This window comes from Atractosteus spatula, chromosome 11, assembly GCF_055471065.1.
Source record: "Atractosteus spatula isolate fAtrSpa1 chromosome 11, fAtrSpa1.hap1, whole genome shotgun sequence".
NCBI lineage: Eukaryota > Metazoa > Chordata > Actinopteri > Semionotiformes > Lepisosteidae > Atractosteus > Atractosteus spatula.
In genome coordinates this window covers 6,764,381-6,789,088 of record NC_142716.1, presented here as the reverse complement: position 1 = coordinate 6,789,088, position 24,708 = coordinate 6,764,381, and the positions used below count along the sequence as shown (strand labels likewise).

General features: G+C 36.7%; 1 protein-coding gene across 1 annotated transcript in view; it reads right to left on the bottom strand.

Moving 5' to 3' along the window:
* The window catches only part of LOC148823415 (BMP/retinoic acid-inducible neural-specific protein 3-like), a 186,327-nt gene that overhangs the window by 147,763 nt on the left and 13,856 nt on the right, over window positions 1-24,708 (bottom strand). Inside the window, exons 4-5 of the mRNA XM_088927404.1 lie at window positions 20,666-20,771; window positions 13,530-13,766 (exon numbers count right to left, since the gene is read on the bottom strand). Coding sequence (XP_088783530.1) covers window positions 13,530-13,766; window positions 20,666-20,771 — 343 coding nt within the window. The remainder of the gene's footprint in view (window positions 1-13,529; window positions 13,767-20,665; window positions 20,772-24,708) is intronic.

Below are 24,708 nucleotides of genomic sequence, written 5' to 3'. Positions count from 1 at the left end.
ATTTAATTTTTTCCCATTTTGTCATTTTTTGTGAGCCACACACCTGTCAGACAAACACATTCGACACTGAATGTTTTGAAAACAGCTTTTCTACATGCTGAATCCTCTTATTTTATGTTGTTTAAAACAAACTAAATGGAAAGTATATCCAAACTTTAGTGGTAAATGTAATCCTAACCAGTAAACGACAAAAAACATGCTCATTTAATATACAATTTCAGCATTAGGTTGCAAAAACCTACATAAGGCAGAATTAAAATAGATTGAAGGCAGATACCTTTAAAGTACTGAAATACTGCTAGTGTGAATGTTTCTGAGCAATTTGTAATCCTTTAGCTAACTTTTGTAGCACTTTTTCAGCAGGCCAGGATTTTGAAATTTGTTCTACAAGTGCCCGAGTTAGGGTTAGGGTTAGGGTTTGACAGCACCTAGACATATTCTGATGCATTTGTTGTTCATTAGGATGCATTTGAAATGCAGGAAAGGTGTTGGTTTTAAGTTTCCTTGAAAATTTAATTTTTCCCCATTTTGTCATTTTTTGTGAGCTACACACCTGTCAGGCAAACACAGTGAACAGTGAATGTTTTGAAAACAGCCTTTCTACATGCTGAATCCTCTTATTTTATGTGGTTTAAAACAAACTAAATGGAAAGTATATCCATACTTTACTGGTAAATGTAATCCTAACCAGTAAACGTAAAAATCATGCTCATTTAAGATACCATTTCAGCAGCAGGTTGCAAAAACCTAGATAATGCAGAATTAAAATAGACTGAAAGCAGATACATTTAAAGTACTGAAATACTGCTAGTGTTAATGTTTCTGAACAATTTGTACTCATTTACTAACTTTTGTAGCACTTTTTCAGCAGGCCAGGATTTTGAAATTTGTTCTAGAAGTGTCCGAGCTAGGGTTAGGGTTAGGGTTTGACAGCACCTAGACATATTCTGATGCATTTGTTGTACATTTGGATTCATTTGAAATGCAGGAAAGGTGTTGGTTTTTAGTTTCCTTGAAAATTTAATTTTTCCCCATTTTGTCATTTTTTGTGAGCCCCACACCTGTCAGGCAAACACAGTCAACACTGAATGTTCTGAAAACAGCCTTTCTATATGCTGAATCATCTTAATTTTTGTGGTTTAAAACAAACTAAATGGAAAGTTTATCCAAAATTTAGTGGTAAACGTAGTGCTAACCTGTAAACGGCAAAAATCATGCTAATTTAATATGCCATTTCAGTAGCAGGTTGCAAAAACCTTAATAATGCAGAATTAAAATACCTGTACCTGAATTCATCTTTGAAACTTTGTTGGTTAGCGTGCAGCACATGACTTCCCTCTTGAAAATTCAGCCACCTCCTATGAAAGGTGCAATGTAAACTGGTTACAGCTATATTTGTTACAGTTGGCTAAGCAAGACAATTTGATAGCTTTTTTGATATATAGAGTACAAAGTTAACTTACTCATTCATACAATTGCATCATGAAAATTGTGCACTGTGGAATGAGAAATTTTTCCACACATTGCAATGAGACCAGAGAGAACATATTCCAATGGTCAATAAGGCAACGCAGCAACAGGTCCTATATTGGTTCAATATGACCACCATTTGTGTCCATGATGACTGTTCTATGACACAGTATGTCATAGAAAACATGGTTTTTCACATGGTAATTTTGAATAGGTCAACTAAATTCATAATCTCCCTATAATTTTAGGTAGAATCAACCACTCTGACTTTTTGAGTTTTTTGAAACAGCGATTTGGAGAATAGAGTTAAATTTAATATTTACGAAAACAGCAAGATCATTCTGACAGCTGAGAATTCGCTAATTACTGGTTTCACTTGACCCATCCCAAGAAAATTCTGGAGTCTATCGCCAGGTGCACAGCTCTTTCTTACTTCACTGATGCTCCTGCCATTTCTGCTGATCCAGCAAAGTGCATGAAGCAAATGAATTTTCCTTTATGTTGGTGATTATATACCCTTGGCAGTTAAGTGCTCACTGTGTGAACAGTATGTTGTAGCCGCCTGGAGTCCCAAATTTCTCTGAATTACAGTCTTGAGGGTGCTCTTAGCAAGGTAAAACATTGTTTTTGTGTTTTCAACTGCATTGCCTTCTTGCTTCCAGCAAAATTAAGATTTATTTACAGGCTGTAAATGGAAACCATCAAACAGTAAATCTTAACTAATAAGATCTTTTGTGGTTTCTCAAGACCTTCACTGCTGCACAGAAACTAACACCCACACATGCAAACATTTTCTTTCAGGAGCGTTTAATGTTGCCTTTTGGAAAGACTTCAGTGTTGCTGTGCTTTAGACAATGGTGGTAGTTTTGTTAATGACTGAAACAGTGGTATGTATTTTTTTTTAATTGTGAAATTAAAAATAGTTTTAAAAAGCAATTGATAATTTTTGCTATTGCATATGGTTGTTTCCTATTATGCAGCATCAATGAGCGACATACTATACATGGAAAATCAAGAAGACTTTCAAGGAACATACCCACCCATAATAATTCTAACTTTTATAATACAGAAAATCTACTGTGCATCTACATTGGTGCTATTATGCGATGTAAAAATGTGTTGATTACTGCCAATAAGAATATAGGTCCATTTGTGACATTTTGTACAACAATACAAGTAAATAAGAGCTTTTGCACTACTGACTTCTAATAATATTTCTGGTCATCATTTTCAGGTCATTATTGAATACAATGCATGATAGTTTGAAAGTAGCATGCTGCATAATTTTCACTCTTCATTGCATTCGCAAGCTGCATAATCATCGTAAAATGTCCCCCTTTGATCACTGCTGTCATAAAAGGTTTTGTCTATAATTCTGGATTAACATCTTTGCTTAAAACAAATTTGTTCTTTTATTTTGTCAAGCTTAATTCACTGCATTAGAGCAGATGTCTTTTTGTTCATTTTTTTGGTCTTTGCATGTTACAATGTCAGTAAAACCTATTGCTTTAGTGTAAATAAGTACTTGCCAACTTGAAGCAAGAGTTTAGCTCATATAAATTCTTTTCTAAGGCAGAATGCTACAACTCCACAAAACCGAATGGTGTTAGCAACTTAAATTTCTGCATTTGTTCCTGTAATATTGAATGCCCCAGGTAGCACACAAAACACTGAGCACTCTGCTCAGTTTTCAAACAACTGATGTTCCTCTCAGTCACGCAGCGCAATCAGCACTAGATAATACATTTAGAAAACAGAAGGAGCTCAATCTTTTGGGAGCTTTCAGCTATTTTTCTGCATTTTCACCTGAAGAGCAGGATTCACAGTTTGGAAACTCTTGTGTGAGAATTGCTAAAAAAATATAATCTAAGTCTAATAGTTATCACCTGCTGTCTATCAATTTCCCACTAAGCAGCCGCTTATATAGCTATTTTCTCAGCTACAAGGGATTTTGTTTCCCCATGGTATAAGCCAGTTTAAACCACGAAGCCATTATATTCAAGCAGTAGCCTATCTTACACACATTATGTACCACTTCAAAAGTTCCATGTGTTGCTGTTATTGTCACTCTTTTCAAAAGCGGGGGGAGGCTGTTAGTAGTTCACACCCTCATTCTTGGAAGGTGGTGAGTGTATTGTCTAGATAAGAATGTAGGCTGCTAATTTACAGCTGCCATTTCTATACAAGTTTTACACCAAAGGGGTGTCATCAGCTCTCACAGAGAAGCTATATGCTGCCTTTTTCAGAGATGCAGTCAAAATCAATTCTGTTATTCTTTATTCTTTTGCTGTGCTTGCTCAGGAGAAATGGTACAAGAAGATTAGTCAGTCAGATGTTCGTGGATGTCAGCCTTGGATTATTCCCAGCTAGAAACCCATCCATGGAGCAATTGTCAGAAGATACTTCATTTTTCGGTGGCCAGGAATTAAATTATCTTCACAAAGTGCTCCTATAAGCCAAGTAATAGAACTCAAAACCTCATGTCTGGTGGATCTCAGGGCCTCTGACTTCATGACGAACAGCACACACCTTGGTTAACTTAATTCCTAGTCATCTGTTTTTTCTGCCTGTCACATCCAAGTGTAAGAAGAAAAATCAGCCCTTGCAAAAGTAGTGCTATATGGCCATAGTTGCTACAGGCAGAATAAAAGGCTTATGTTTGCGTTTCCCCTCTGCTTTTTGTTAATTATTCTCGAGGGGAAAGTAACTCCTAATTAAAATGTTAATACACTGGTTAATTGTGAAATGAGGATAAGCATTTTTGCAGCATAAAGCTGTAATCAGCTATTATGGCCACTAGTTTGTTTTATTAAATCATGGGGGGATTTTAATGACTGTTTCAACTGGAATACAGTACATTTTATCATCCATTATAAAGCTTCTTTTTTTCTTTTATATGCATCACTTTGTTACACCTCAACAAAGCACCAGAGGACTTTGAAAATACATTGACTAGCTAGGCTTGCCAAAGATATAAAGATAACATATAGACTAGCAATACAGTACTGCTGAACAAACACTTAAGGATTGCTCCCACTGGAGGAAAGACCAACAATATCTCACAATAAAGTGGTCTTGTCTATCAGTTCTTTAGTCAATGAAGTTTGTTAAGACTCAGTACCAACAGATGTTGATTTCCATGTATATTGAATGGCATTGAAACACATTAATTGATTAAAAGGAACTAAGAACATGTTTTAATTCCTCAGTGTATATAAATCATTTGTGTTTTTAATGGTACTGTAGTTTATTTTTTTATCAATGACAACATCTCCTCTTCAACTGTAAAACTGAGATAATATCCAGATAATACCTTGTATAAGGTGCCCTTTGGCGATATAGTGGCAATTATATTTAATACCTCACTGACAATAAAGAAAAGCTTTTGGCAAACCATAAATCTCTGCACTCACAGTAGGATATGTCAAGATTTTTATGTTCCTCAGTGAAGAAAACATTCACAGCCATAGGCAATGGAAATACGCATATTTGGATGGGTGATTGTACACAATAAATTTGATCATGCATCAACATATTTATGGGCCTGAGCAGTGATGGGGCAGGTCATGGCTTGTACTCTATTTTATTCCGAGTAAGCTGTGGGAAGAATTTGAAAGTGGCAAGTCTGACAGGACCTAATTGGGTTTTGCAAATTGCTTATTTTCTGCCTATGATTTTCATATTTTATTCTAAAAGCTTGATTGTGACACAAAACCTAAAAAATAGCACAACATAAAGCCTGCCGTTGTACTGAAAATAAAAAAAGTTAATTTGTACAGTATACAAACCTTTCAATGAAATTTCACTTTGAAATATTGAACATGTTATCAGCCTTATCTAAAGAAAAAATGATTTAGCAAACATTTAAATAATTTACGTCATATTAAAAGAGAATTTCTTTTATTCAATGTTTATAAACCCTTACTTGCAGTTCCAGACTTAAGACTGGAAACAAAAACTTGTTTCTGTTATGACTGAAGAAGATTTATCACTCATGGCTAAAAATACTTATTGCCATATATTTTTAATTATTTTTATCAAACAATTAATCTCAGCATAACAATGACTTTATAAAAAAAATAAAGCCACAATTGAATCTGTTTCATTTCTGTTTTGAAACTCCCTGCTTTTGGTATTTTGTTTCCCCTTTTTTTCCTGATTAAACTTTTAAATGATCTTGGTGAAAAGATATTATCAAAGAGCATTTCTACCAGTATTAACATTTGTAGTTCCACTAAGCACATCCAAAATGAATAGGTTACTGCACCTTTAACATACACAGTAATTCTTTTATGAACATTTTTGGTACAAGACCAAAGGAAATTTACAATGTGAGAGACGGATTTAATTTCTCCACGGATCACGGAAGAATTACAGTAAAAAAATAAGAAAATTAAGTGTGTTTTGGGTGATAACCATCTGTTTAAATAGACAGGTTTCCAGAGCAACCTCACTTGCCTTCCTCATAATGAACAGAATGTGTTTTCATGGTCAAGAAATTCACATAATGAGGAGTGCAGCGAACAAGGTCAAGTGTCAGATGCAGGCACAGAGTTGTTCCTCAATCGAAATCCGAGGTTGAGGCCACAGTTCCTCTGCTACTCTTAATGAGTGCCGGTCTGTATGTTCTAGTCGAGGAAATTCTAAATAAAAAAAAGGCGGACTGAAAGCAAAGTATCACTTCAACAACCCCCTGGTGGCCTGGCATTTACCTCTCAAGAGATTCTCTTTTCACACCTTGGCCTCATTTTCCACCAAAGTTTATTTGCTCTGCTGGTATCTCCAGGGGATCCTAATGAATGGCACCCCAGCTGTAGGCATCCTGTGGTTTAGGTAATTCCAGGATTACAGTATGAGACTCCAGGGTGTATGAATTCTGGTGTCACAATGCTGCTCCACACTGGACAACAGCAGAATGAGTAATACTAATGAACTACCCTTGATCGGTCATCTGTAAGCTGGGGTCTTGTACTATTTATAGTCTCCATGGGGTGTAGTCAGGAAATCTAGAGCTTTTATTCTGCTATCAGCAGTACATCTGGAGGCGTGTTGTATTTCAGACACACACACAAAATCAGACATCTCTGAAAATATTGAAGACTGTAGGTTACATAACAGACCCTAATACTCAGAGAAAAGCAGAAGCTTTGTCAGGTGCTTGGAACCAAGTTAATTTTGGCTGTTGAGTTTAAATGCACCACTTTAACTGTTTCTGCCACCTTTATGCAATGCCTCTGTTGCAAAATCTGAAGTGTTTGGAAATCAGTCGTTGGTTTGCCTACCAAGTGAAGAGGAACATTAATGTGTGACACTACAGCAGACAATCTTTGAATCATACTGTAGGTAGGCAGGTATGGGAGGTGACTACATTTGTGTCACAGGCGATGGCTCATCTGGTCTGAGCTCTGGTCATCCTGGTCTCTAGGTGTGCAGTAAACAGACAGCCTATGACTCCTCCACTGAATGGGACACAAACCCATCACAGAACCAACCCCCAGCTATGCAGTCTCCCATCTATAGAGCTGGATAGCTGGAGCAATTTGTGCAAAGGCTGTGCTCAAAGCTCAACAGCACTATCCGCAGTGGGGAGATGGACCTGCAACCTACCAGTCATGAGTCCAGAGACTTACCTTATGGTATCCTCTAACATATAGTAGTCTTTTACTAAATGTATCCTTCTCTGATTTAACCTATGGTGAAACTACCCTACAGGATGCTGAATAAGGCTGTATTTTAATGCACAAATTCTCCGTTGTATCACATTAGTGCTGCATCTCAAGGGTGGAGCTCAACAAAACAATACACCACAAAACAATCAACTATTAAAGACTGGAATAATAGAAATATTTAGAGTAAAATCTTGAAAGATACCTGCAGAAAAAACAGATCCTCCATATTAAAGAAGATCACATTCACACAGAGATGTGTGAAGAGTGTTGATTTTACACACTGTAGGAACTGGGGGGTGAACATTTTCTATTGTTTTGAGGGGTATACCTGTGCTGTCTCTGAGTTACCAAATGTTATTATTTGATAAACCAAGTGACAATGCAAAGATGACAATGTAAACCTTGGTTAACAGTATTTTGTTAAGAATATGAAAATGATTTTAAAGTCTTCAAATAAGCAGCATTCAGTACCCTTAGGCAAAAGAAGTTTCACCTTCTTTGAGGTTAAACCCATCCACTTGATCTCAGAAGTGCTATCTTGATTTATTAGGTTATTTACAAGAGAGATGATCAATCAGTAAGATCTCGCCAACTGTCAAATTCAAATACAGGAAGATGTGGGGTTTTTGCCTATTACTAAATCATTTTTAAAATAATTATAATGGGATAAAGAAACATTTTCATGGCACCTTTCAAATGTGTTAAGTTCATTGCAGATTCTGGAACAGCAACTATGTATATTTTTAAAAAATACTTGTAGTACATGAAATTTCCTTAATGTACTATATAGAAGTTAATGTAAAATTACATATATAAGTTAGAATAAAGGTTATAGTTTATACATATTGATGTTCAAAATTAAAAGTTTTGTTGCCGTTTTCAAGAAATCATAAATAAAACTACTTTGCAAAACATCTGTACATGAGTCTACTGCTTCTAAAATTGTACCAACTCATAAACACACAGGTTTTTGCATTTAAATGTCAGTGAAGGTATTTAACGATTGACAATGACATTCAGACACAATGTCACAGTCTGGCATGTGGTTATTTTTTGTGCTGATTAATTTTTGTAATTACCATCTAAACCTTTTTTTCCCTCCTGACCTACTGAATTACAGACACTATTAATACCTTTCATCTGACATGTTTAATAACACAAACGTTTACCACCTACAGTATGTTTCCATATGTGATTTTTTCTTAAAATAGTGATTTAGACAATTACAGAAAACAACTATTTAATTTTGCCAGAGGCTTTTAGTGGTAGTGTCTGATTTCAGAAAAAGTGTTTAGAAAAGTGGTTTTAATCCTCATTTTGAGCTCAGATCTCCAGAGTATTCAAGTAAAATAACATGGGTGGCACACAGACTCACTGTACCAAAGGGTTACTGAGCAACCTACAGAGTCAATCACAGGACTGGCAGGGGAAAGAAGAAAAAACTCTTTCGCTATTCAGGACACACAATCTGTCCACAGTCCCGTGGGATGAATGATAGCTTAAAGGGTCAAAACTCACAAGGACATCTCCTACATTCCTTAGGTCCCCATTGCGAATTGGCAGTGCTTGAAAGACTCTAGTTCTGAAAGAACTCAGTTCAGTGGTTCGACTGGTTTATTGCTGCATGGTAAGATCTCATTGATCACGCTGTGCATATTTCACACACACATACACCTAGAATAACATAACATTTGGCGCCATCAGAAATGATGAAAAACAATGATTTTGTGTTAAGCTCCTTTTTTAAAAAAACTTCCTGACACTAGTGGTTATTTAACCTTGAAAGCCTTGCTGTGTTTTCTTGTTTTGCGTCTAACTCGGCCTCTCCTATAGTTCCTGGAATCATTCTTACAGTACAACATGTAGTAATTCCTTCTGTAAAACTATAGATGCTTGACTGGAACATCAAATTAGCATCCAAACATTGTTCTGCACACTTCCTTTTCAGTTGTTTTTTTAGTCTAGCATTTGCAAGTTACAGTATGTTGTGAAGACATCAAGTGGCACATTTTAAAGTGTGAAACTCTTTTGTCCCATTTTGCAGTTGTAATGGTCTCTGTCAGTTTACTGTAAAATATTGATTTTCTCTCTGTGTGCGCTTTCTGTATGTACTGAAAATGAGAAGCTAAACTGTCATAGCTTGTATAGTATTTAATTCTGTAACTCATGTGAATCTTTTTCATGAAGTCCCCCATGTAGCAGGCTTTTTAAGTACAGGCTTTATGGTCCAGAGATGAAAGCTGTGTCTGATATATAGATTTACAACTAGTCAACTCTGAAACAACCTGACTAAATAACTTATATCGATTTAAAAGTGATGTATATTCCGTGCAGGATAGACATCAAGTTGCCAACCCTTTGAAGTAAATGTTGTAAGTTTTATAAAGTAGTAAGTTTATAAAGTAAAGGTTTATACAAGGAAATATAAGTAATACCATAAAGCCTTTACTTAAGACTTTTAGCTTTCTGTGAAAAAAATCATTAAATACCACTTTCTGCTTAATACAGTAAAGTAATCTACAGTATAAAGCATGCATTAGACATTGTATACAATCAATCAGTTACCACTTCAAGCATTTTCTCATCATTAAGACAAAATATCATAACACATTAATAATCGTATATTTCCTGCACAATGTTCAAGGGCTAAACCCTTAAATTAGCAATTGTTATTGCATGTTCTAATAACCCTGTACAGCAGGGCTTATCAGCCCATGACCCTGTCTTAAAACGGTTACTTAAATGAACCAACCAAAATTCCGAATTAGATGTTTTTTCACTGTTTTCAGCTTTCTACTTTTAATACTGTGACGCTTACCTTGAAATCAGTAACCAATGCTGAAAACAATCAAAGGTTCAAATTAAACGAATGGTTGAATCACTGAAAGGTTTAATTAAGTGATTGAGAGCTCAGCTTGAATGAAAACCAGCAGACACCTGGATCATTAGGACAAGGACTGGGGAGCCTAGCTTCAGAGGCTATTTTTAATTTACAAGGAATCTTGGCATACATTATAATCGTTATAGTTATTAAAATTCCAGGGCACTCTGGAAGAAGTTGTAAAAACAAAGAATTCAAATAAATAAATTCCATGCACACATGCATTCATACAGTATACAGATAGATACATTAGATTATGTCAAGTGTCTTTCTCTGATACATCACAATGACAGAGTCTATAATTGAGTCAAACATAAGGATTAGAGAGACCCATCCTGGCACTATGAATAATTGATTTCAACTCTATACCATGTGCAAATACACAGATAACCTTGTGCTGATGATCATGCAATATTAACATTCAGGTCATGAAATCTGTTTAGGTTTTCTGTTCATGTTAAAAGAGAAAAATGGTCTATTCTGTTCTGTCAGGAAAACTGTATAATGATATACTGTACATTTTATTTTGCACTGTCTTTAATATGCCTTTTCCTTTAAACAGATATTACACAGGCAACAATTGCTTACTGCACATACCATGGACATTACCAAGTAATTCCTTTTATGTTCATTTATTGCGTGAAAAGTGTGAACTGTACATTACAATTCAGGGCTTTCCCAGGGCTATGCATAACATGACAACATAAAGCTATTGTAGTAAAATAAGTTCAACCCACTACCATCCTCCCTGAAAATATATTGTTTATGAAGTCATTTTTAAATACTGTGTCTTTACTTTTCACTAAGTAGGAGGAACCTTTATAGAGAAAAAGATCATAAATTGCCTGGGTGGTATAAATGCACTCGCTTCCAATTTGGAATGTAGAAGCAAAAATCAATTTGGAAAAAGTATAGATGCTAAGAGTAGGGGTGTTGCAAACTCTGCCAGTTATTGAACCAAAAGAATCAATTTTTGGAACCCCCCTTTCACATTTATACTTACATGCCACATTAGAAACAAGCCATTCAACATCTAAACACTCGTACAGCAAGCTTTATTGAAGCAATAAAAGTATAAATGGGCAAGGCTTCAGTGAAATCTCAACAGGCACTGTACGATGTAGAAAATGCTGCCAAGGCATTTTGTAGGTGGTACAGAACAGCAGATGAGTTCTAGCTACTGGAAGGCATGTTTTTAATTAAGGTAATGGACTTGTTGTAACAATTAAGTGATTTTCAGTATATCATAGTATAATAAAATAAATACAATGACTCGGATACATCCTGAGTGGTTAGGTTTATGGGCTTAATTTACTGTATGTGATAAATCACAATCTTTAGCTAGAAAGGGTGCCATACATTTCAGACATTGAGTAGGCAAGAACGCAGTGATGAACAAGTAATTCATAATCAGTAGCCTTACAGGTTGCCAAAACAAAAAGACAAGTGTGAATAATGTTGATTGTTTTATGTCTTCTTTCGTTAATATCAGTTAGTGGCATCTGTTCATCAATAGGCTATTATTGTCTTCATACCTCTAACTTGAGAGACTCTTCTGAAATGTTTTGAGGGATTTCTTAGTGTTTGGTAAAACTGAAGCCCAGTTTAGAGAATAAAAGAGCTGCAGTTTGCACAAGTTTTGGACATCTCATAGTAGATGAAAGAAATAAGAATGTTCACAGAAAATGTCACATTACAAAGAAAATACATAAAGAAAAAAATCTTTAATGTGGATACTTCAGAGTTCATCTTGGCAGCTATCCTTAATGTGAACACTTCTAGGTATTTATATGTGCTGTCAAAGACAGTGCCATGGCAAATCTGTTTATATCAAAGACTACTGTTATTAACGGCCTCTCAGGCTTCCACTGTGGCTTTGACAATGAGCAACGATTTATTACTCGGGTAAATAAAATCTTCAGCTCTCCTTCACTCTTGCCTTAACATTCCTCTGGAGCCAAGCACTTTGCCTGCTAAAAAGAGATATGCATTCTGATGAGCAAAGTGTTACAGTTAAAGGGATTTGGGGCCCTCTCATTAAAGCACCATCATGGGGAGAAGCTTTGGGATGAGAGCGAGTTTTTATCTACCTGATTGGATCTCTTGCCAGCAGGAAAAAAACTCCAGCTGTGGAAACATGATGTGCCAGCACAGCTTCCTTACAGCGGGTTAACCCTTTTTTTTCTCATGACAGACATATCATCTTTGATTTAACTAAAAACAAATCAAGGCAGTTCTACAGCTAGTTCTCCTGTGGCTGTTTGTATCTAAGACTTTAAAGAATTCAGTCCTGGATGGAAAGCGATCACCTACAGCTAAATACAGAGTAAACTGAGATGTATCTCTCTTATTTTATGCATCAGTTATTTTTTTCAAGGTCTCCAATTTCGGTCCAGGAGAACCCCACTTCAACCTAGTCTCACAGGTCACCTGTTTCTGAAGTTAAACACCTGTAAATTGTTGATGAAGTAAGCAACTAGTACTGTATGTTCAATGAAGATAACAGGTTACTCAAATTTTGATCCCAAATTACCTTTGCTTAATTACTTAATTTAACCGATTTAACCAGCTTTGTTGTTGACAACAGTGTAGTTCAGACTCTTTAGAAATTATTTGTTTAATAGTGATTTATAAATCCTATAATTCCTTCATTCAGCCTCCAGGTATACTGTAGGAAGGAGTGAGGAAGGAGTACTTTTGATCTCCTTAATTGACTTTAATAAATTGCAATCTATTCACCATGGAATATGGTGGAAGGTCTACCTTATATATGTGCTCAGATGGCATTGGAAACTGCGCTGCAAATCTATGGCTTTAGTTGTGTAGTACAATTTCTACTGCATGAGTAACTTAAGATGTTAATTACCTTAATTGCACAATATGCCAAAGTCATTATGTGCCAATTACAACATAACACAGCAATCTTGACTGACTTGTATTGCCAACGTATCCCATAGTGCCTTGTTATAAAAAACAAAAAATGTGAAAATAAGCATTGTCCTATGTAACAGACTTTGAAATGCTTCTCATTAAATTTCAGTTTTCTACAAACATATTGAACAATTGGAGCTCATGTGAGAGACTGTTGCCATGCACTGCACAAGGCTGTATGGAATAATCCTGACAGTTTGTGATATTAGACATGCACTAAGCAATGATTAACCTCTAGCTTCTCTACATTTCTATTTAATCCATCACAAGAGTAACATTTCTCAATTACGGTAAAAATTGTTTTGTGCTAATACATTTCATTCAAGTCTTTAAATGATAATTGCCAAAGCAATAAGCAATATTAAACATAACAGATGAAAAACTAACACTCCTAAGGCATTAGGAAGAGAGTTCTATACTCTTATTAAAAAACTCCATTTTTTTTGGAGGAATAATATCAACTGTCTTAAATGTTTTGTTCAGTACAGCAGTAAATGATAAAAGGTTCATCGGAAACCAAAGGTTTGTGAAGAACAAGATCTAGGGTAATACTAAAAGAGACGTTCACAGATACCTACCTGATTCCTCAAATTCTGTGTTGACGTTGGTCCAGGTGTCTTTGATTTTCCGTAGATTTTCCTCCATTGCTTTGATATCTGCAGAAGGACAATTGCAATCTGGGAACTTATTGGTGCATCGGCACCAGCAGTCATTGTTGTGACAGAGGAGCTCTCCCTCGGAGTTACAGGCAACATAGCTAAGCGCGGCTTCCACAAAACGAGTCCGCAGGAACTCGGGCAGAACTTCCTGGAGACCTAGAAATGAGAATCGAGAATCTAGGCTGAAGACTTTAGTGCTTTTATACAGTACTGTATATCTTTTTGTCATCTCCGCAGTACTCATTTTCAAGGAAAAACTTTCCATCAGGTTGTTTAAAAATAGCTGGTGTTTCTAATGAATTTATGCAGAGGCAGTAATCTTTTTAGATATGGAGCTGAGTGCTAAACACCATTCTACTGTTATATAAAATGTTTAAATTTACATTCTCATCATTTACTAAGCAATGCTGACTGTGAATGTGTTGGCAATGATGATATGAACTGTGTGAATACCATTCTTGTGGTTTTTTTATGAAAAGAAAAGCATCGGTAATGAAGATACAGTAGGTACATTTTTCATTGTGTTTTTCTCATAAGGACAGGTAATTAACCCTGGACTTTCAGAATCAACAGTGAAACACTAACCAGAGGTTAAACTGCTTTACATAAAGCGTTGTGGGAGTTGGGTGCAAACTATACAGCACATAGCCATATTATTGAAACTGATACTCTGGATTACGTTATGAATCCTCAGATGTATTAGTTACTTGCAGCCAAACAAGCTATGTGAGCTACAGTAAGTGGCCTTGTTTGTAAATTTTCTTCTTATATAAGATTATATATAAGACAGAGTTAAAAAAAGTTTTGGTAGCGTTAATGCTCCATTTGGTAGCAAAGTGTGCTTCACCTTTCTTTTTCTAAAGGGATTTTTGAACTCTTGACACATGTACAGGTATACAAAGGTAAAGTCCATCACATTAGTCAAAACTCATCCTGGTTCCTTTATTGTAAAGTGGACTAGAAAGGTTCTGAGGCTAATTGGTTGATTTGGGTAAAAGCTCCGATGTATATACAGTACAGGTATGGCAATTTGTATGTCCCTAGAAAACTGGCAAGAATTAACATGTTTCATTTATACTTGGAGTGGTCCAAAAGAGAAATTCATTATAGTAATAAAAACAGTAATGAAAATCTATTTTTTTTGTGCTTCTTCCATTTTATTGATGACTCACCTGATCCTTTTTCAGTTAGCAGTCTAGACATTATATTAGAAAATGTCTAATTCAGGGATAGCAGCATTGTCGATATTCATTTTTTTTCTAGATTTCACCTTTCATTTTAATTTACAGTGGCAAACAGGCATAAAGACAAAACTGGTTAGAAACTATGAAACTATGCTGCTGTGAACTGAACTCTTCCTTTCAAAGGTTTAGGGTTAGAAATAGGAAAATAAATGTTAAGCAAGGCTATAAACTGGAAAGAAGCATACTGTAGGTTATTCCTGTGGGTAAATTGTTGGTTTATTTTGGAACAATTTGGTTTTGTTTTTTGCTGCCTCTAAAAAGGGTAAAGGTCAGACAGCTGCTTCATGTCATCTGGACTCTATCTCCTGACCATTATTTTCACAAGAATGGGTTTGTAAATTGTTTTCTACAAATGTGTGGACTTTTCTTGCAGAAAGTAACATCTGCTAATTTTGTTGTGTCTTCCAGCAACACCACTACAGTGACATCCCCCCAGCTGGCAATTCATGGAATGTATTTGAAATTTTCACTGCATTGTTTGTTGGAGCTGCAGCAAAAAGCCATAATGACCTAATAATGAGATAACAATTAACAAATGAGAAAAAAAATCAACTGAAGTGGGTCAGTGTGTCTAATCACAGAGCTGCAGAGACCACTTAAACAGAGGAAGTTCTTTTAGTAGCAGAAGACTCAAACATCTAATTAGATAACAGCGATTTCAGTTGCTATTCATTCATTCAAACAACAGGAGTTTACAAATGAAATTACCTGCTCTTTCCCTGGAGAACATTCATAACAAATACCGTTGTACTATTCACTCTGTCTTTAAGGTTTAAGCAGATGCAGCAGTTCTGATTATCGAGAGGTGATGCAGCCAGCCAGCATGGGATGATACTTTCAAACTAATTTGCTGTAAGGTCTAGAAAATTTGCTCTGTGCTACAGTATGTAGTTACAGGCATGGCACATACTGTAAAATATAAAAGGATTGGTCATAGCATATTTTACTGTTGTCTATCAACATTGTAACATTTTTATTTAATATAATTTAAAATTCACACAGTTGTTTTTTTCATGAGAGTCATTCAGTATCCTTTTAGTGGTTCCTTTCAGAAATTCAGAGAACTCTGAATCTGATTACTGTCTAATTTATCCAAGATATGGTCCAGGGCTTTTCTAATGAAGTCTGCTCTTGTCCTGGAATGTTGTGTGCCATGTTTTATATTTTTCTTCAATCAGAATTAATATTCAAACATTGTTCTTGTCTTTTAACTGAAACAGAACATGCAACAAGAGAGCCTGTGTCAGCTTTGTTTCCATTGGGCACAGGTACAAACACTTGAATATGTCCTCATTTTTTAAACTACAAAACAGACATGAGATCGGAGAGGAAAAGGCAGACTACTCTTGTCATTCCAGAGGCAAGTTTAAATCAAATCTGACTGATTAATTCAGGGGAGAATTTGCATCTTGTCTTTTCTATAGGATTACAGGGTCTAATGATTTGCATTAGTAATAATGCTCCTATTTTCAGCATATTAAGATGTCTGCATGAGTAATACTTTTAGAGCTTCTCTCTCTTCTCCCTGTTTAGATGATGGGCTGATCTGTGTGTCTGAAAATTTTAAATTAGGTAAATAGATTAAGATGCTCGGCACCTATCAGCACAAGTGCTCAGAGGTGCAGGCATTCATCAGACTCATTAAAGTAGTTACAGCCTCTTTAATGGCAGGGGGTCTTTCTTCAGGAGAGGGCACTAGCAAGTAGGTTGAAAATTTAAATGTCAGACCTAAGGAAGGCAGAGGAAATTGGCACAAGTGGGGCATGTAATCAGGAACAGCTAGAGGCAAAACATTTTATGCAGATTTTTCCTTCATCGTTGTCTTGATGCTTTGGCTTCAAGCGACATTTCTACTGCAGGCGTTTCCAGCACGTTCATTGATATACATTGGTTTGAGTACTGATAATTAGTTTTTCTGGCGTCCTCGAGTTATTTAAAATGATCATTTTTTTCCCACGTTTTGGCTTCTTATGCAGTGTTTTGTTCTGGCATTTGCAGTGTTATCGATGAAATTAAAAGGTGGTAGTGATAATGAATCTGACACAAATCTAGGACATCCATACAATAGATGCAGGAAGCACTGTTCTGTCAAAAAGGAAAAAAAAATGAACAGAAGTGCCCTACAGGGACAACAATTTAAAGTTAGGCTGCAGAATCACTCAAAGAAGGGTGTCAAAGAAAGTATCATTTTATACCACAGACTAAAGAATTAGTGTTCACTGTAAATCCAAATCACAGAGGACATTCCAAATTCAGTTTTATGTTTCTGTTAATTTAATATTCTGGGAAAAAATCAATTCCTGAACTCTTTTGAAGAGAATTGAATAAATACAGTAATTGAATGTTTCTGAAGCAATTATTTCCCTTTTATGAATAACAACTGAATAATATTACATTATCTTGAAACTCTGGCACATAATGATATGTACTGTTCTGCCTTTGTGTCCTTCTCACATTGTTGATACTGTATTACCTGTTGTTTTAAGCAAAGGTATATAAACCTATTTTTACCTTACTTTAACATCTACAATATTTACAGCATATAGGACTGGCCTTGGCAGTCTTGCAGCATAGTCATGTAAATAACACAGGTTTTTATGTTTGTCAGTGAATTGCTATGAGAATCAACACAATTTAATAATTCAGGATGTTCTGTTTTTTGCAAGGGTTCCCAGCTGGATGTGCTTTGGCATTACAACAGAAAGTCAAAGGTAAACCAGCATTTAAAAACATCTTATGTGTTTGATTATGTTGCCAAACGGTTCCCCAATAATTACATTATATTGTATCTATATAGTAAAATGTGAACTAAAACATTTTTTTCAGATGAAGTAAAACAAAAATGTTCAAATGATATGCTAAATAAAAACTCTCCTATTTACTAAATATCCCTTAAAACAAAAAAGATGCATTCTTCAAAAGTTATTTCATTGTCAACTGTGAACATTACAAACCTCCAGTCTGAACTGGTGTTGTCAAATTCAATATCTTTGATGGGGATGTGACAAAACTGCATACCAGCTGTAATCTTTTTACACTTAGAAATCATTTGTTTGTGTTGGATCTATAGTGTATGTCATTTTACAGTGTTCAATTAATTAAATCATACTGTACGCTTGGTTTGTTTTCGCTTTCCTTCCAGTCTGTTCTTTAGTTTGTAATTGCTTGCGGATGGTTTACTACAATTAATGTAAATGACACGAAGTTTGGAATGATTTTAATAGCTCCAGCAATGAAACTGTCAGCAGCTAGAAATAAAATACGGGAAATACGGAAGTTCACATTTTAATTTGTGTTTGTGTTCTGACGATAAGTAAGGTAGTACAATGACAACACTAGTACAAAACATGCTTTAGGAGAGTGGTTGAATTGTAGCAGAGGTCTTTTACCTGGTTTAATGGTTTAAACTCTGAAAATCAAATAGATTCCAAAGGGGAATTTCATAATCAAGGAGAAAACTTAGACACCCACGGTCCCTATTTTCCCTGGAAGCAAAATGTCCAATACACTATAAATGAATTACCAGGTGCCCACATGGAGATTCAGGTCCTCAGTCTCTTAAATTGAATCCTAGTGAAGGTTAAAAGTCCAGCAGTAGCCTAGCGTATGGGTGATTTGGAACAGCCTCTCTGAATATCAGAAAGGTAATGGGGAGCTGAACCATACATTATTTTAGACATTATCAGTAGTGTCTTCAGGGCACCCCTAAGCAATATGAGTAGGCTGTGAAGCTTTCGCAAGATTCGAGTGATGTGCCAGTGGAGTGTATTCCAGCCAAAGCTTGAACAGCAGAATTCATACACAGTGTGAGTTTGGACAGAGAACAAGCTGGTAAGCTGCCTAGAAGCTTGTTGCAATAAACTTGGGGAAATAGACATTCAATAAATGATGAGTATCATGAATTAGGAACTTGGCTTAAACATTTCTGTTCCAGTAAAACTTGGATCTCAAAGACACACTGAAACATTTGTTTCTGAATAGAGGTTTGCTTAAGTACACGAGTCGTAAAAGCTTTGGTACAACAATGATAATTCCTTAGCATTTGTACAGTATAATGTTCTTATCCCCAAAGGATCCCAAAGTCCTTTTCAGGAAGCAATGAAGAATTTGTGCTGAGCCCACTTTTTCCAGCACAGAAGTGCAGTACCTACAGTACTAGGGCAGGTGTCGGCAGCCTACAGCACGCCATTACTGGCACGCAAAGGGATTTTTAATGGCATGTGCAATAAGAAATTAAGTAAAAAAAACTTTTGCTTTTGCTGTAATTCTCTACAACACATTACCCAGTGAAAGTTCTTTGGCAGAGGAAAAAACTATTCATCTGGTTTACTTACTGCATTATTTTTCGTGGGGCTAGCCTGTTGTTTTCACAGGAAAGTTTACAATCCGTTCCGCTGATAACATTTTTTACATAAGTGTAAAGTTAAACATTTTGGACAAATTGGCGATCGCAAAATTTGATGTTTGCTCATTTCAGCCACTTTTGGAGAGATGACTATGGATTTGTTCAACATAAAGACTGTGCCGTTTGTGTTTGTGGGAGCGTGGATATGCTGTTAATGACGTACTGTACCACGACTAGTAATTCTTGTGAGATACAGTTCTGTGATTTAGATGGAAATTGAGAAGAGCTGTGGTGCCTAAAATCCATGCATGCAGGTACAACTACAGCGGAAAATATAAGACGTTTCTTAATCATTTGAAGAAAGAAGAATTCAAGAAAGTATTTTCTGTGACAACCGAAGGTGCCCAGGCTATGGTCAGGGATTCTGAAAGGACTGCGTATCATACTGGCCAACCCACTTTAAATTTTCATTGTATTATTATTCATCAGAAAATCTTTGTGCCAAGATTTCAAATTGGTGGAAATAGCGATTGTTCTTGTTGTTCGATCTGCTTTGACGCACAGGCAGTTTCAAACTTTGCTATGAGCCTGAGATTGGAGACTCAGAAATGGAAAGCAAGGGAAAGGATCACACTCTGTGCGTATTAATTTATTAATTATAGATATTATTACTATATTTTAATATGAGATTTGTATTGATCAAAATGTAAATAGGGCTAGTATTGACATTAAAAAAGTATTAATGGCATAGAATCCCATAAAAACAAGTGCATGAGATACTCCTTGACACACCTGTTAGGATCAAGAGAAATAGTTTGTTATACTGTATAGTTTATAGTATATAGTTAATAGTTAAACACATTTTAAAAAATTACCAAAAACAATAACTATGCCGTTTTGCAACATTTATATTAAATGTCGATATTATAATTAAGAATGCAGCACTGACTATGCTTCAAAAGCCACATTAAATTAGCAGAATTACAGACACTTTATCATCTGACAAGTAAATTGTGTATAGTGCCTGTCACACAGCAGAGTTCACACTAAAAAAACTACTGTGTGTTGTGCTTTGCCTTTTCAAAATAAAAACTGACAACAATGTTTCATATCTTCAGGAAAGCTCATCTGAATTCACAAAAAACCTACTGACCAATAAATACTTAACTGGATATATTGTTTACATTTTGTGGTAAAATTGTCTGTGTTGTTTTCTGAGTAACCGTTTCCCATTCTAATTTTAATTCTCAGGACTGTTAAGTACAGGGTAATTGATACTTATATTCGTTCAGAATTAGCTTTTGAGGTTTTATTGTTAAACCTCTATTCCTTTATGGATGCCTTATTTTGTAAATATGTTTTTATTGATCTTTTTAAAATGAGAAATGGCTGTAGAACACAAAACATGTTCCACCGAGGACTTACAAATGAGGACCAGGGAGAAAAAGGATGAAAAAATGACATACCTTTCAAGTGGATTTTGTTTTCAGGGCTGTGCACTAGGACTGAACTGACTGAATCTAGGCTGTCATAGTTACTGCATCCTAGAGGCCCAGTCCTGGTTTCGGTTACCTAGGAAACAATAAAGAGGTATTTTTTAATGGCTTATTACTGGTAAATTGTCCACCTGTTTGTACAGTTTTCCACTGGGACACATAAAATTAAAGCACAGAGCAATTGCTTGTAAAAAAATGGCTTTTGTAATAAGCTTTGTAAATACACAGACGCCAAAAGCTTTTTATTTTCAAACCCCCATCAATGGTTAAAATAGATCCTAGAGAATACAAAAAACAGTTAATCAAATTATGTGGTGCAACAGTTTGATGATAAAATATTTTAATTAATGTTTAACTAGGCCTTCTTTCAGTGTGTATTCAGCACACTAAGGGTTTCTTGAAAAAAAACTAAAATCCTATAAAAAGAGCCCAACTCGTATTTGTTTTCTTCCAAAATATTACACAGTGGACACCGATATAACCTTTTACTGCTGCGATCTCTGGGGAACAAAAATGCTGTGCAACAAATTTGTACGTCGAATCATCAAATTGATCCAGGATGTTTTACCAACTGGCTCCTGAGTGCTTTCACTTGTTGAGAGCACATCCTGAGCCCTGTAGTCCACACAGCACTGGTTCGAATTTGAGCTCATTAGTTGCCTGCCTGGAACCCCAACCTGTTCTGGGTAATGGGGCAGGTGCCGGGCCTGAGTGAACTGGAGTGGGCCAGGGCGTCCTTCGATTGATGTAGCCAGAGAGCCCCGAGCACTTGTGGCACAGGCAATGAAAGACCGTTCACGCCTTCAATCCACTGTGCACCCTCCTGTAGGCCCTGGGGCCGTGCGGAGGCAGACATGGCAGAATCAGCTTGGACCCGTCATGCCCACCCTGGCTGTTGCTCTGTGGGGTGAGCTAGCATTGGCGTGGCAACCGGCTTCTGCTCCACCCGCCACTGGTTGCCATGGCACCTGACAGGAGACCTAGATGACCTGGAGGCAATTATTATCTTGCCTGTCCGGGTGATTGTGGGAGATATTTAAGTACTGCTCAGACTGCTCTGGGCTCCATTATAGAGTTCTGTCTCCAAGTCCCTCGGGCTTTGTTCTCCCCAGTCCATAGCTGTTTCACTTCCTGTGCCTTGCTGTGGATCCCTGATCTCACTTTGTTCTCTCAAACACGACTCCTGGATCTCTCCTTGGCTTTGATTACGTCTCCCTGTGTACGACCGGATCGCCCGATTAATGGACTTTCTTCCAGTGCTACCACTTCTCGCCTGCTTGACCCTCCCACTTGTTTTGCCCTCGTTGCTTTTGCTAGTCTCCCACGCTGTGGCGCACCTGCAGCTCCACAGACAACTGCATCTTCCCGGCTGCAGTCTTTGCTGTGCTTGCTACAACACCATCCGGCCTGTGGCTTTGAACCGCAGTACTGCCAGCGTGCTGCCTGCAGTTCCCCTGGATCTCAGCTGCCTCTTGCTCAGCAAGTGGGTTTGCCCCCAAAATTCATGATCCACTGGTAGTCTCACTGAGCAGCAGGGTTGTTATGTATTGCTAGACACACACGACAGGCAGCTCCAGACCAGGATTGGAGGAGAAAGGCAGGGGTATATAAGAAAGAGGATTGAGTCCAATGGGGTTGAGGTAAAAAAAAAAAAACAGACATTCCACTAAGAATTGCTTAAAAGGATCATTCATACCGTACAGTATATACTAATTAAATGATTTTGTGACAAGTGTGGCTTTGCCCCCATCCGAATGCTAACCCTCCCCAGTGCCAACCTCCAGACAGCAGAGAATTCTGCAGAAAAATGTAATGCTATACAGGTTCCAAGAGTGACAACATCACTTTTTCTAACAGGCTCACTGACAAATGAGAGATGTTATAGTTACATGACCTTACAAAATTGGAGATGTAATTTGAAGCCTTCTGTGAAAATAAGCTTGTGGCTCATTGTAGCTACATTTATACTATGTTTCATAGTGCATCCGTATCTCTGTTGATGTTGAGAGCATTATGAAGTGATTTTATTTTCTAAATTATGTATGATGTTAAACTTTGTTTTTTTTTGTGCTGGAATTATTTGATAATTGATTTACATCATTAATTGACATTAACAACTTGAAATCATTTTTACACCGGTCTTTGACAACAAAATGTAATTTTAAATGACATTCCGAGCTCTTTAAATTTTAAATCTTGTTTTCTTGTCTTTTTAAAGTAAATTTCTTTGGGATGTTTTTGGAGGAAAGCTCTATATACAGTAGGTTGTAATTTAGCATTATTATTATTTTGTCATATTCAAATTAATATAATATCAGACAAGGATATGTTTGAGTGAACGCAAATCTAAAAGTTTCTGTCATAGATTTACCAAGAATTTGCTTTGGTGTAAAAAATAAACACATACTGTATATAATAAACAAATGAACCAAAAATGACATAAATATATTGTATACATTTTCATTTTATTGCAATTTTATCTCCAAAATTGATTAATGTAACATCACATTAGACGGAAACACAAGTACACTGTTAACGTAATGGATTTTTCTTAATATATTAATTTTGTTATTCTTGTATTTTAAAGAAGACTTTGGGAAATACCTTCATGTTTATCATGGATAATTCCTATCTGGTAAAAAAAAACATTTTTTCAAATTTAGCCTAGTTCCTCTTTTGGCAGTGCCTTTGGCAATACCAGACTTATGGTTCCATTTACTTAGAGTTTATACGTTCTCCATGTGTTCACGTGGGTTTCCTCCTGGTGCTCCAGTTTCCTCCCACAGGTGTGAGCCTGGTCAGTACCTGGATGGGAGACCTCCTGGGAAAAACTAAGGCTGCTGCTGGAAGAGGTGTTAGTGGGGCCAGCAGGGGGCGCTCACCCTGCGGTTCATGTGGGTCCTAATGCCCCAGTATAGTGACGGGGACACTATACTGTAAACAGGCACCGTCCTTCGGATGAGACGTAAAACCGAGGTCCTGACTCTCTGTGGTCATTAAAAATCCCAGGGCGTTTCTCGAAAAGAGTAGGGTGTCCTGGCCAAAATTTCCCATTGGCCTTTATCAATCATGGCCTCCTAATAATCCCCATCTATGAATTGGCTTCATTACTCTGCTCTCCTCCCCACTAATAGCTGATGTGTGGTGAGCGTTCTGGTGCACTATGGCTGCCGTCGCATCATCCAGGTGGGGCTGCACATTGGTGGTGGTGGAGGGGATTCCCATTACCTGTAAAGCGCTTTGAGTGGAGTGTCCAGAAAAGCACTATATAAGTGTAAGCAATTATTAATTATTATTATTAAAAACACACTGGTAGGATAAATGGCTTCTGGAAAAATGAGTCCTGGTGTGAGTGGCATCCCTTCCAGAGGGTACCCTGCATTGTGCTCATTGCTTGCCAGCTTGAAGGCTCCAGCATCCCCTTGACTCTAAATTGGCAGAAGCAGTTAGAAAATGGATGGACGTGTGGCACAGTCTAAAAAGTTTGTGTTGATAGAGCTTCATTTGACTTGACAGGTAGATGTTATTTATACAATGCTGTCTGTTGTCTTGGCTACAGAAAGCCACTTGTGCAGAGTACTGTATATAGACAAGATGAAGGTGAACTTTTGCTACTGAAGGTGTTCTGCGTAAAGTTTTTAGATAGACCGTAGATGATTATTTCGGCAATGCTACCTTATTTATGAAAACATGTTCCATCACTTTCACTGCCTTAAAAAAACTGCCATTTAAAATTGATATCGTGGCATGCCCTCCATTTCAGAGTCTTCGTTACTCCTGTTAGACAGTGGTCCATGTTAAATTTACTTTGACCCAGGGACTCGCAAGCCTTTCTAAAACTGGTGAGGTTATTAATGCTAGCGTCTGCCATTGCAGAGTTTAAAAAGCATTTGTGTTGTGGTTAGTCTGTGACCAGAAGTTTTGTTTTATTCATAAATGCACACATTTTAAAGATTGTTTTCACGAAGCCCGGTTTTCTCTCAGGGCTAAATACTTAATGTGTTCTACAAGTA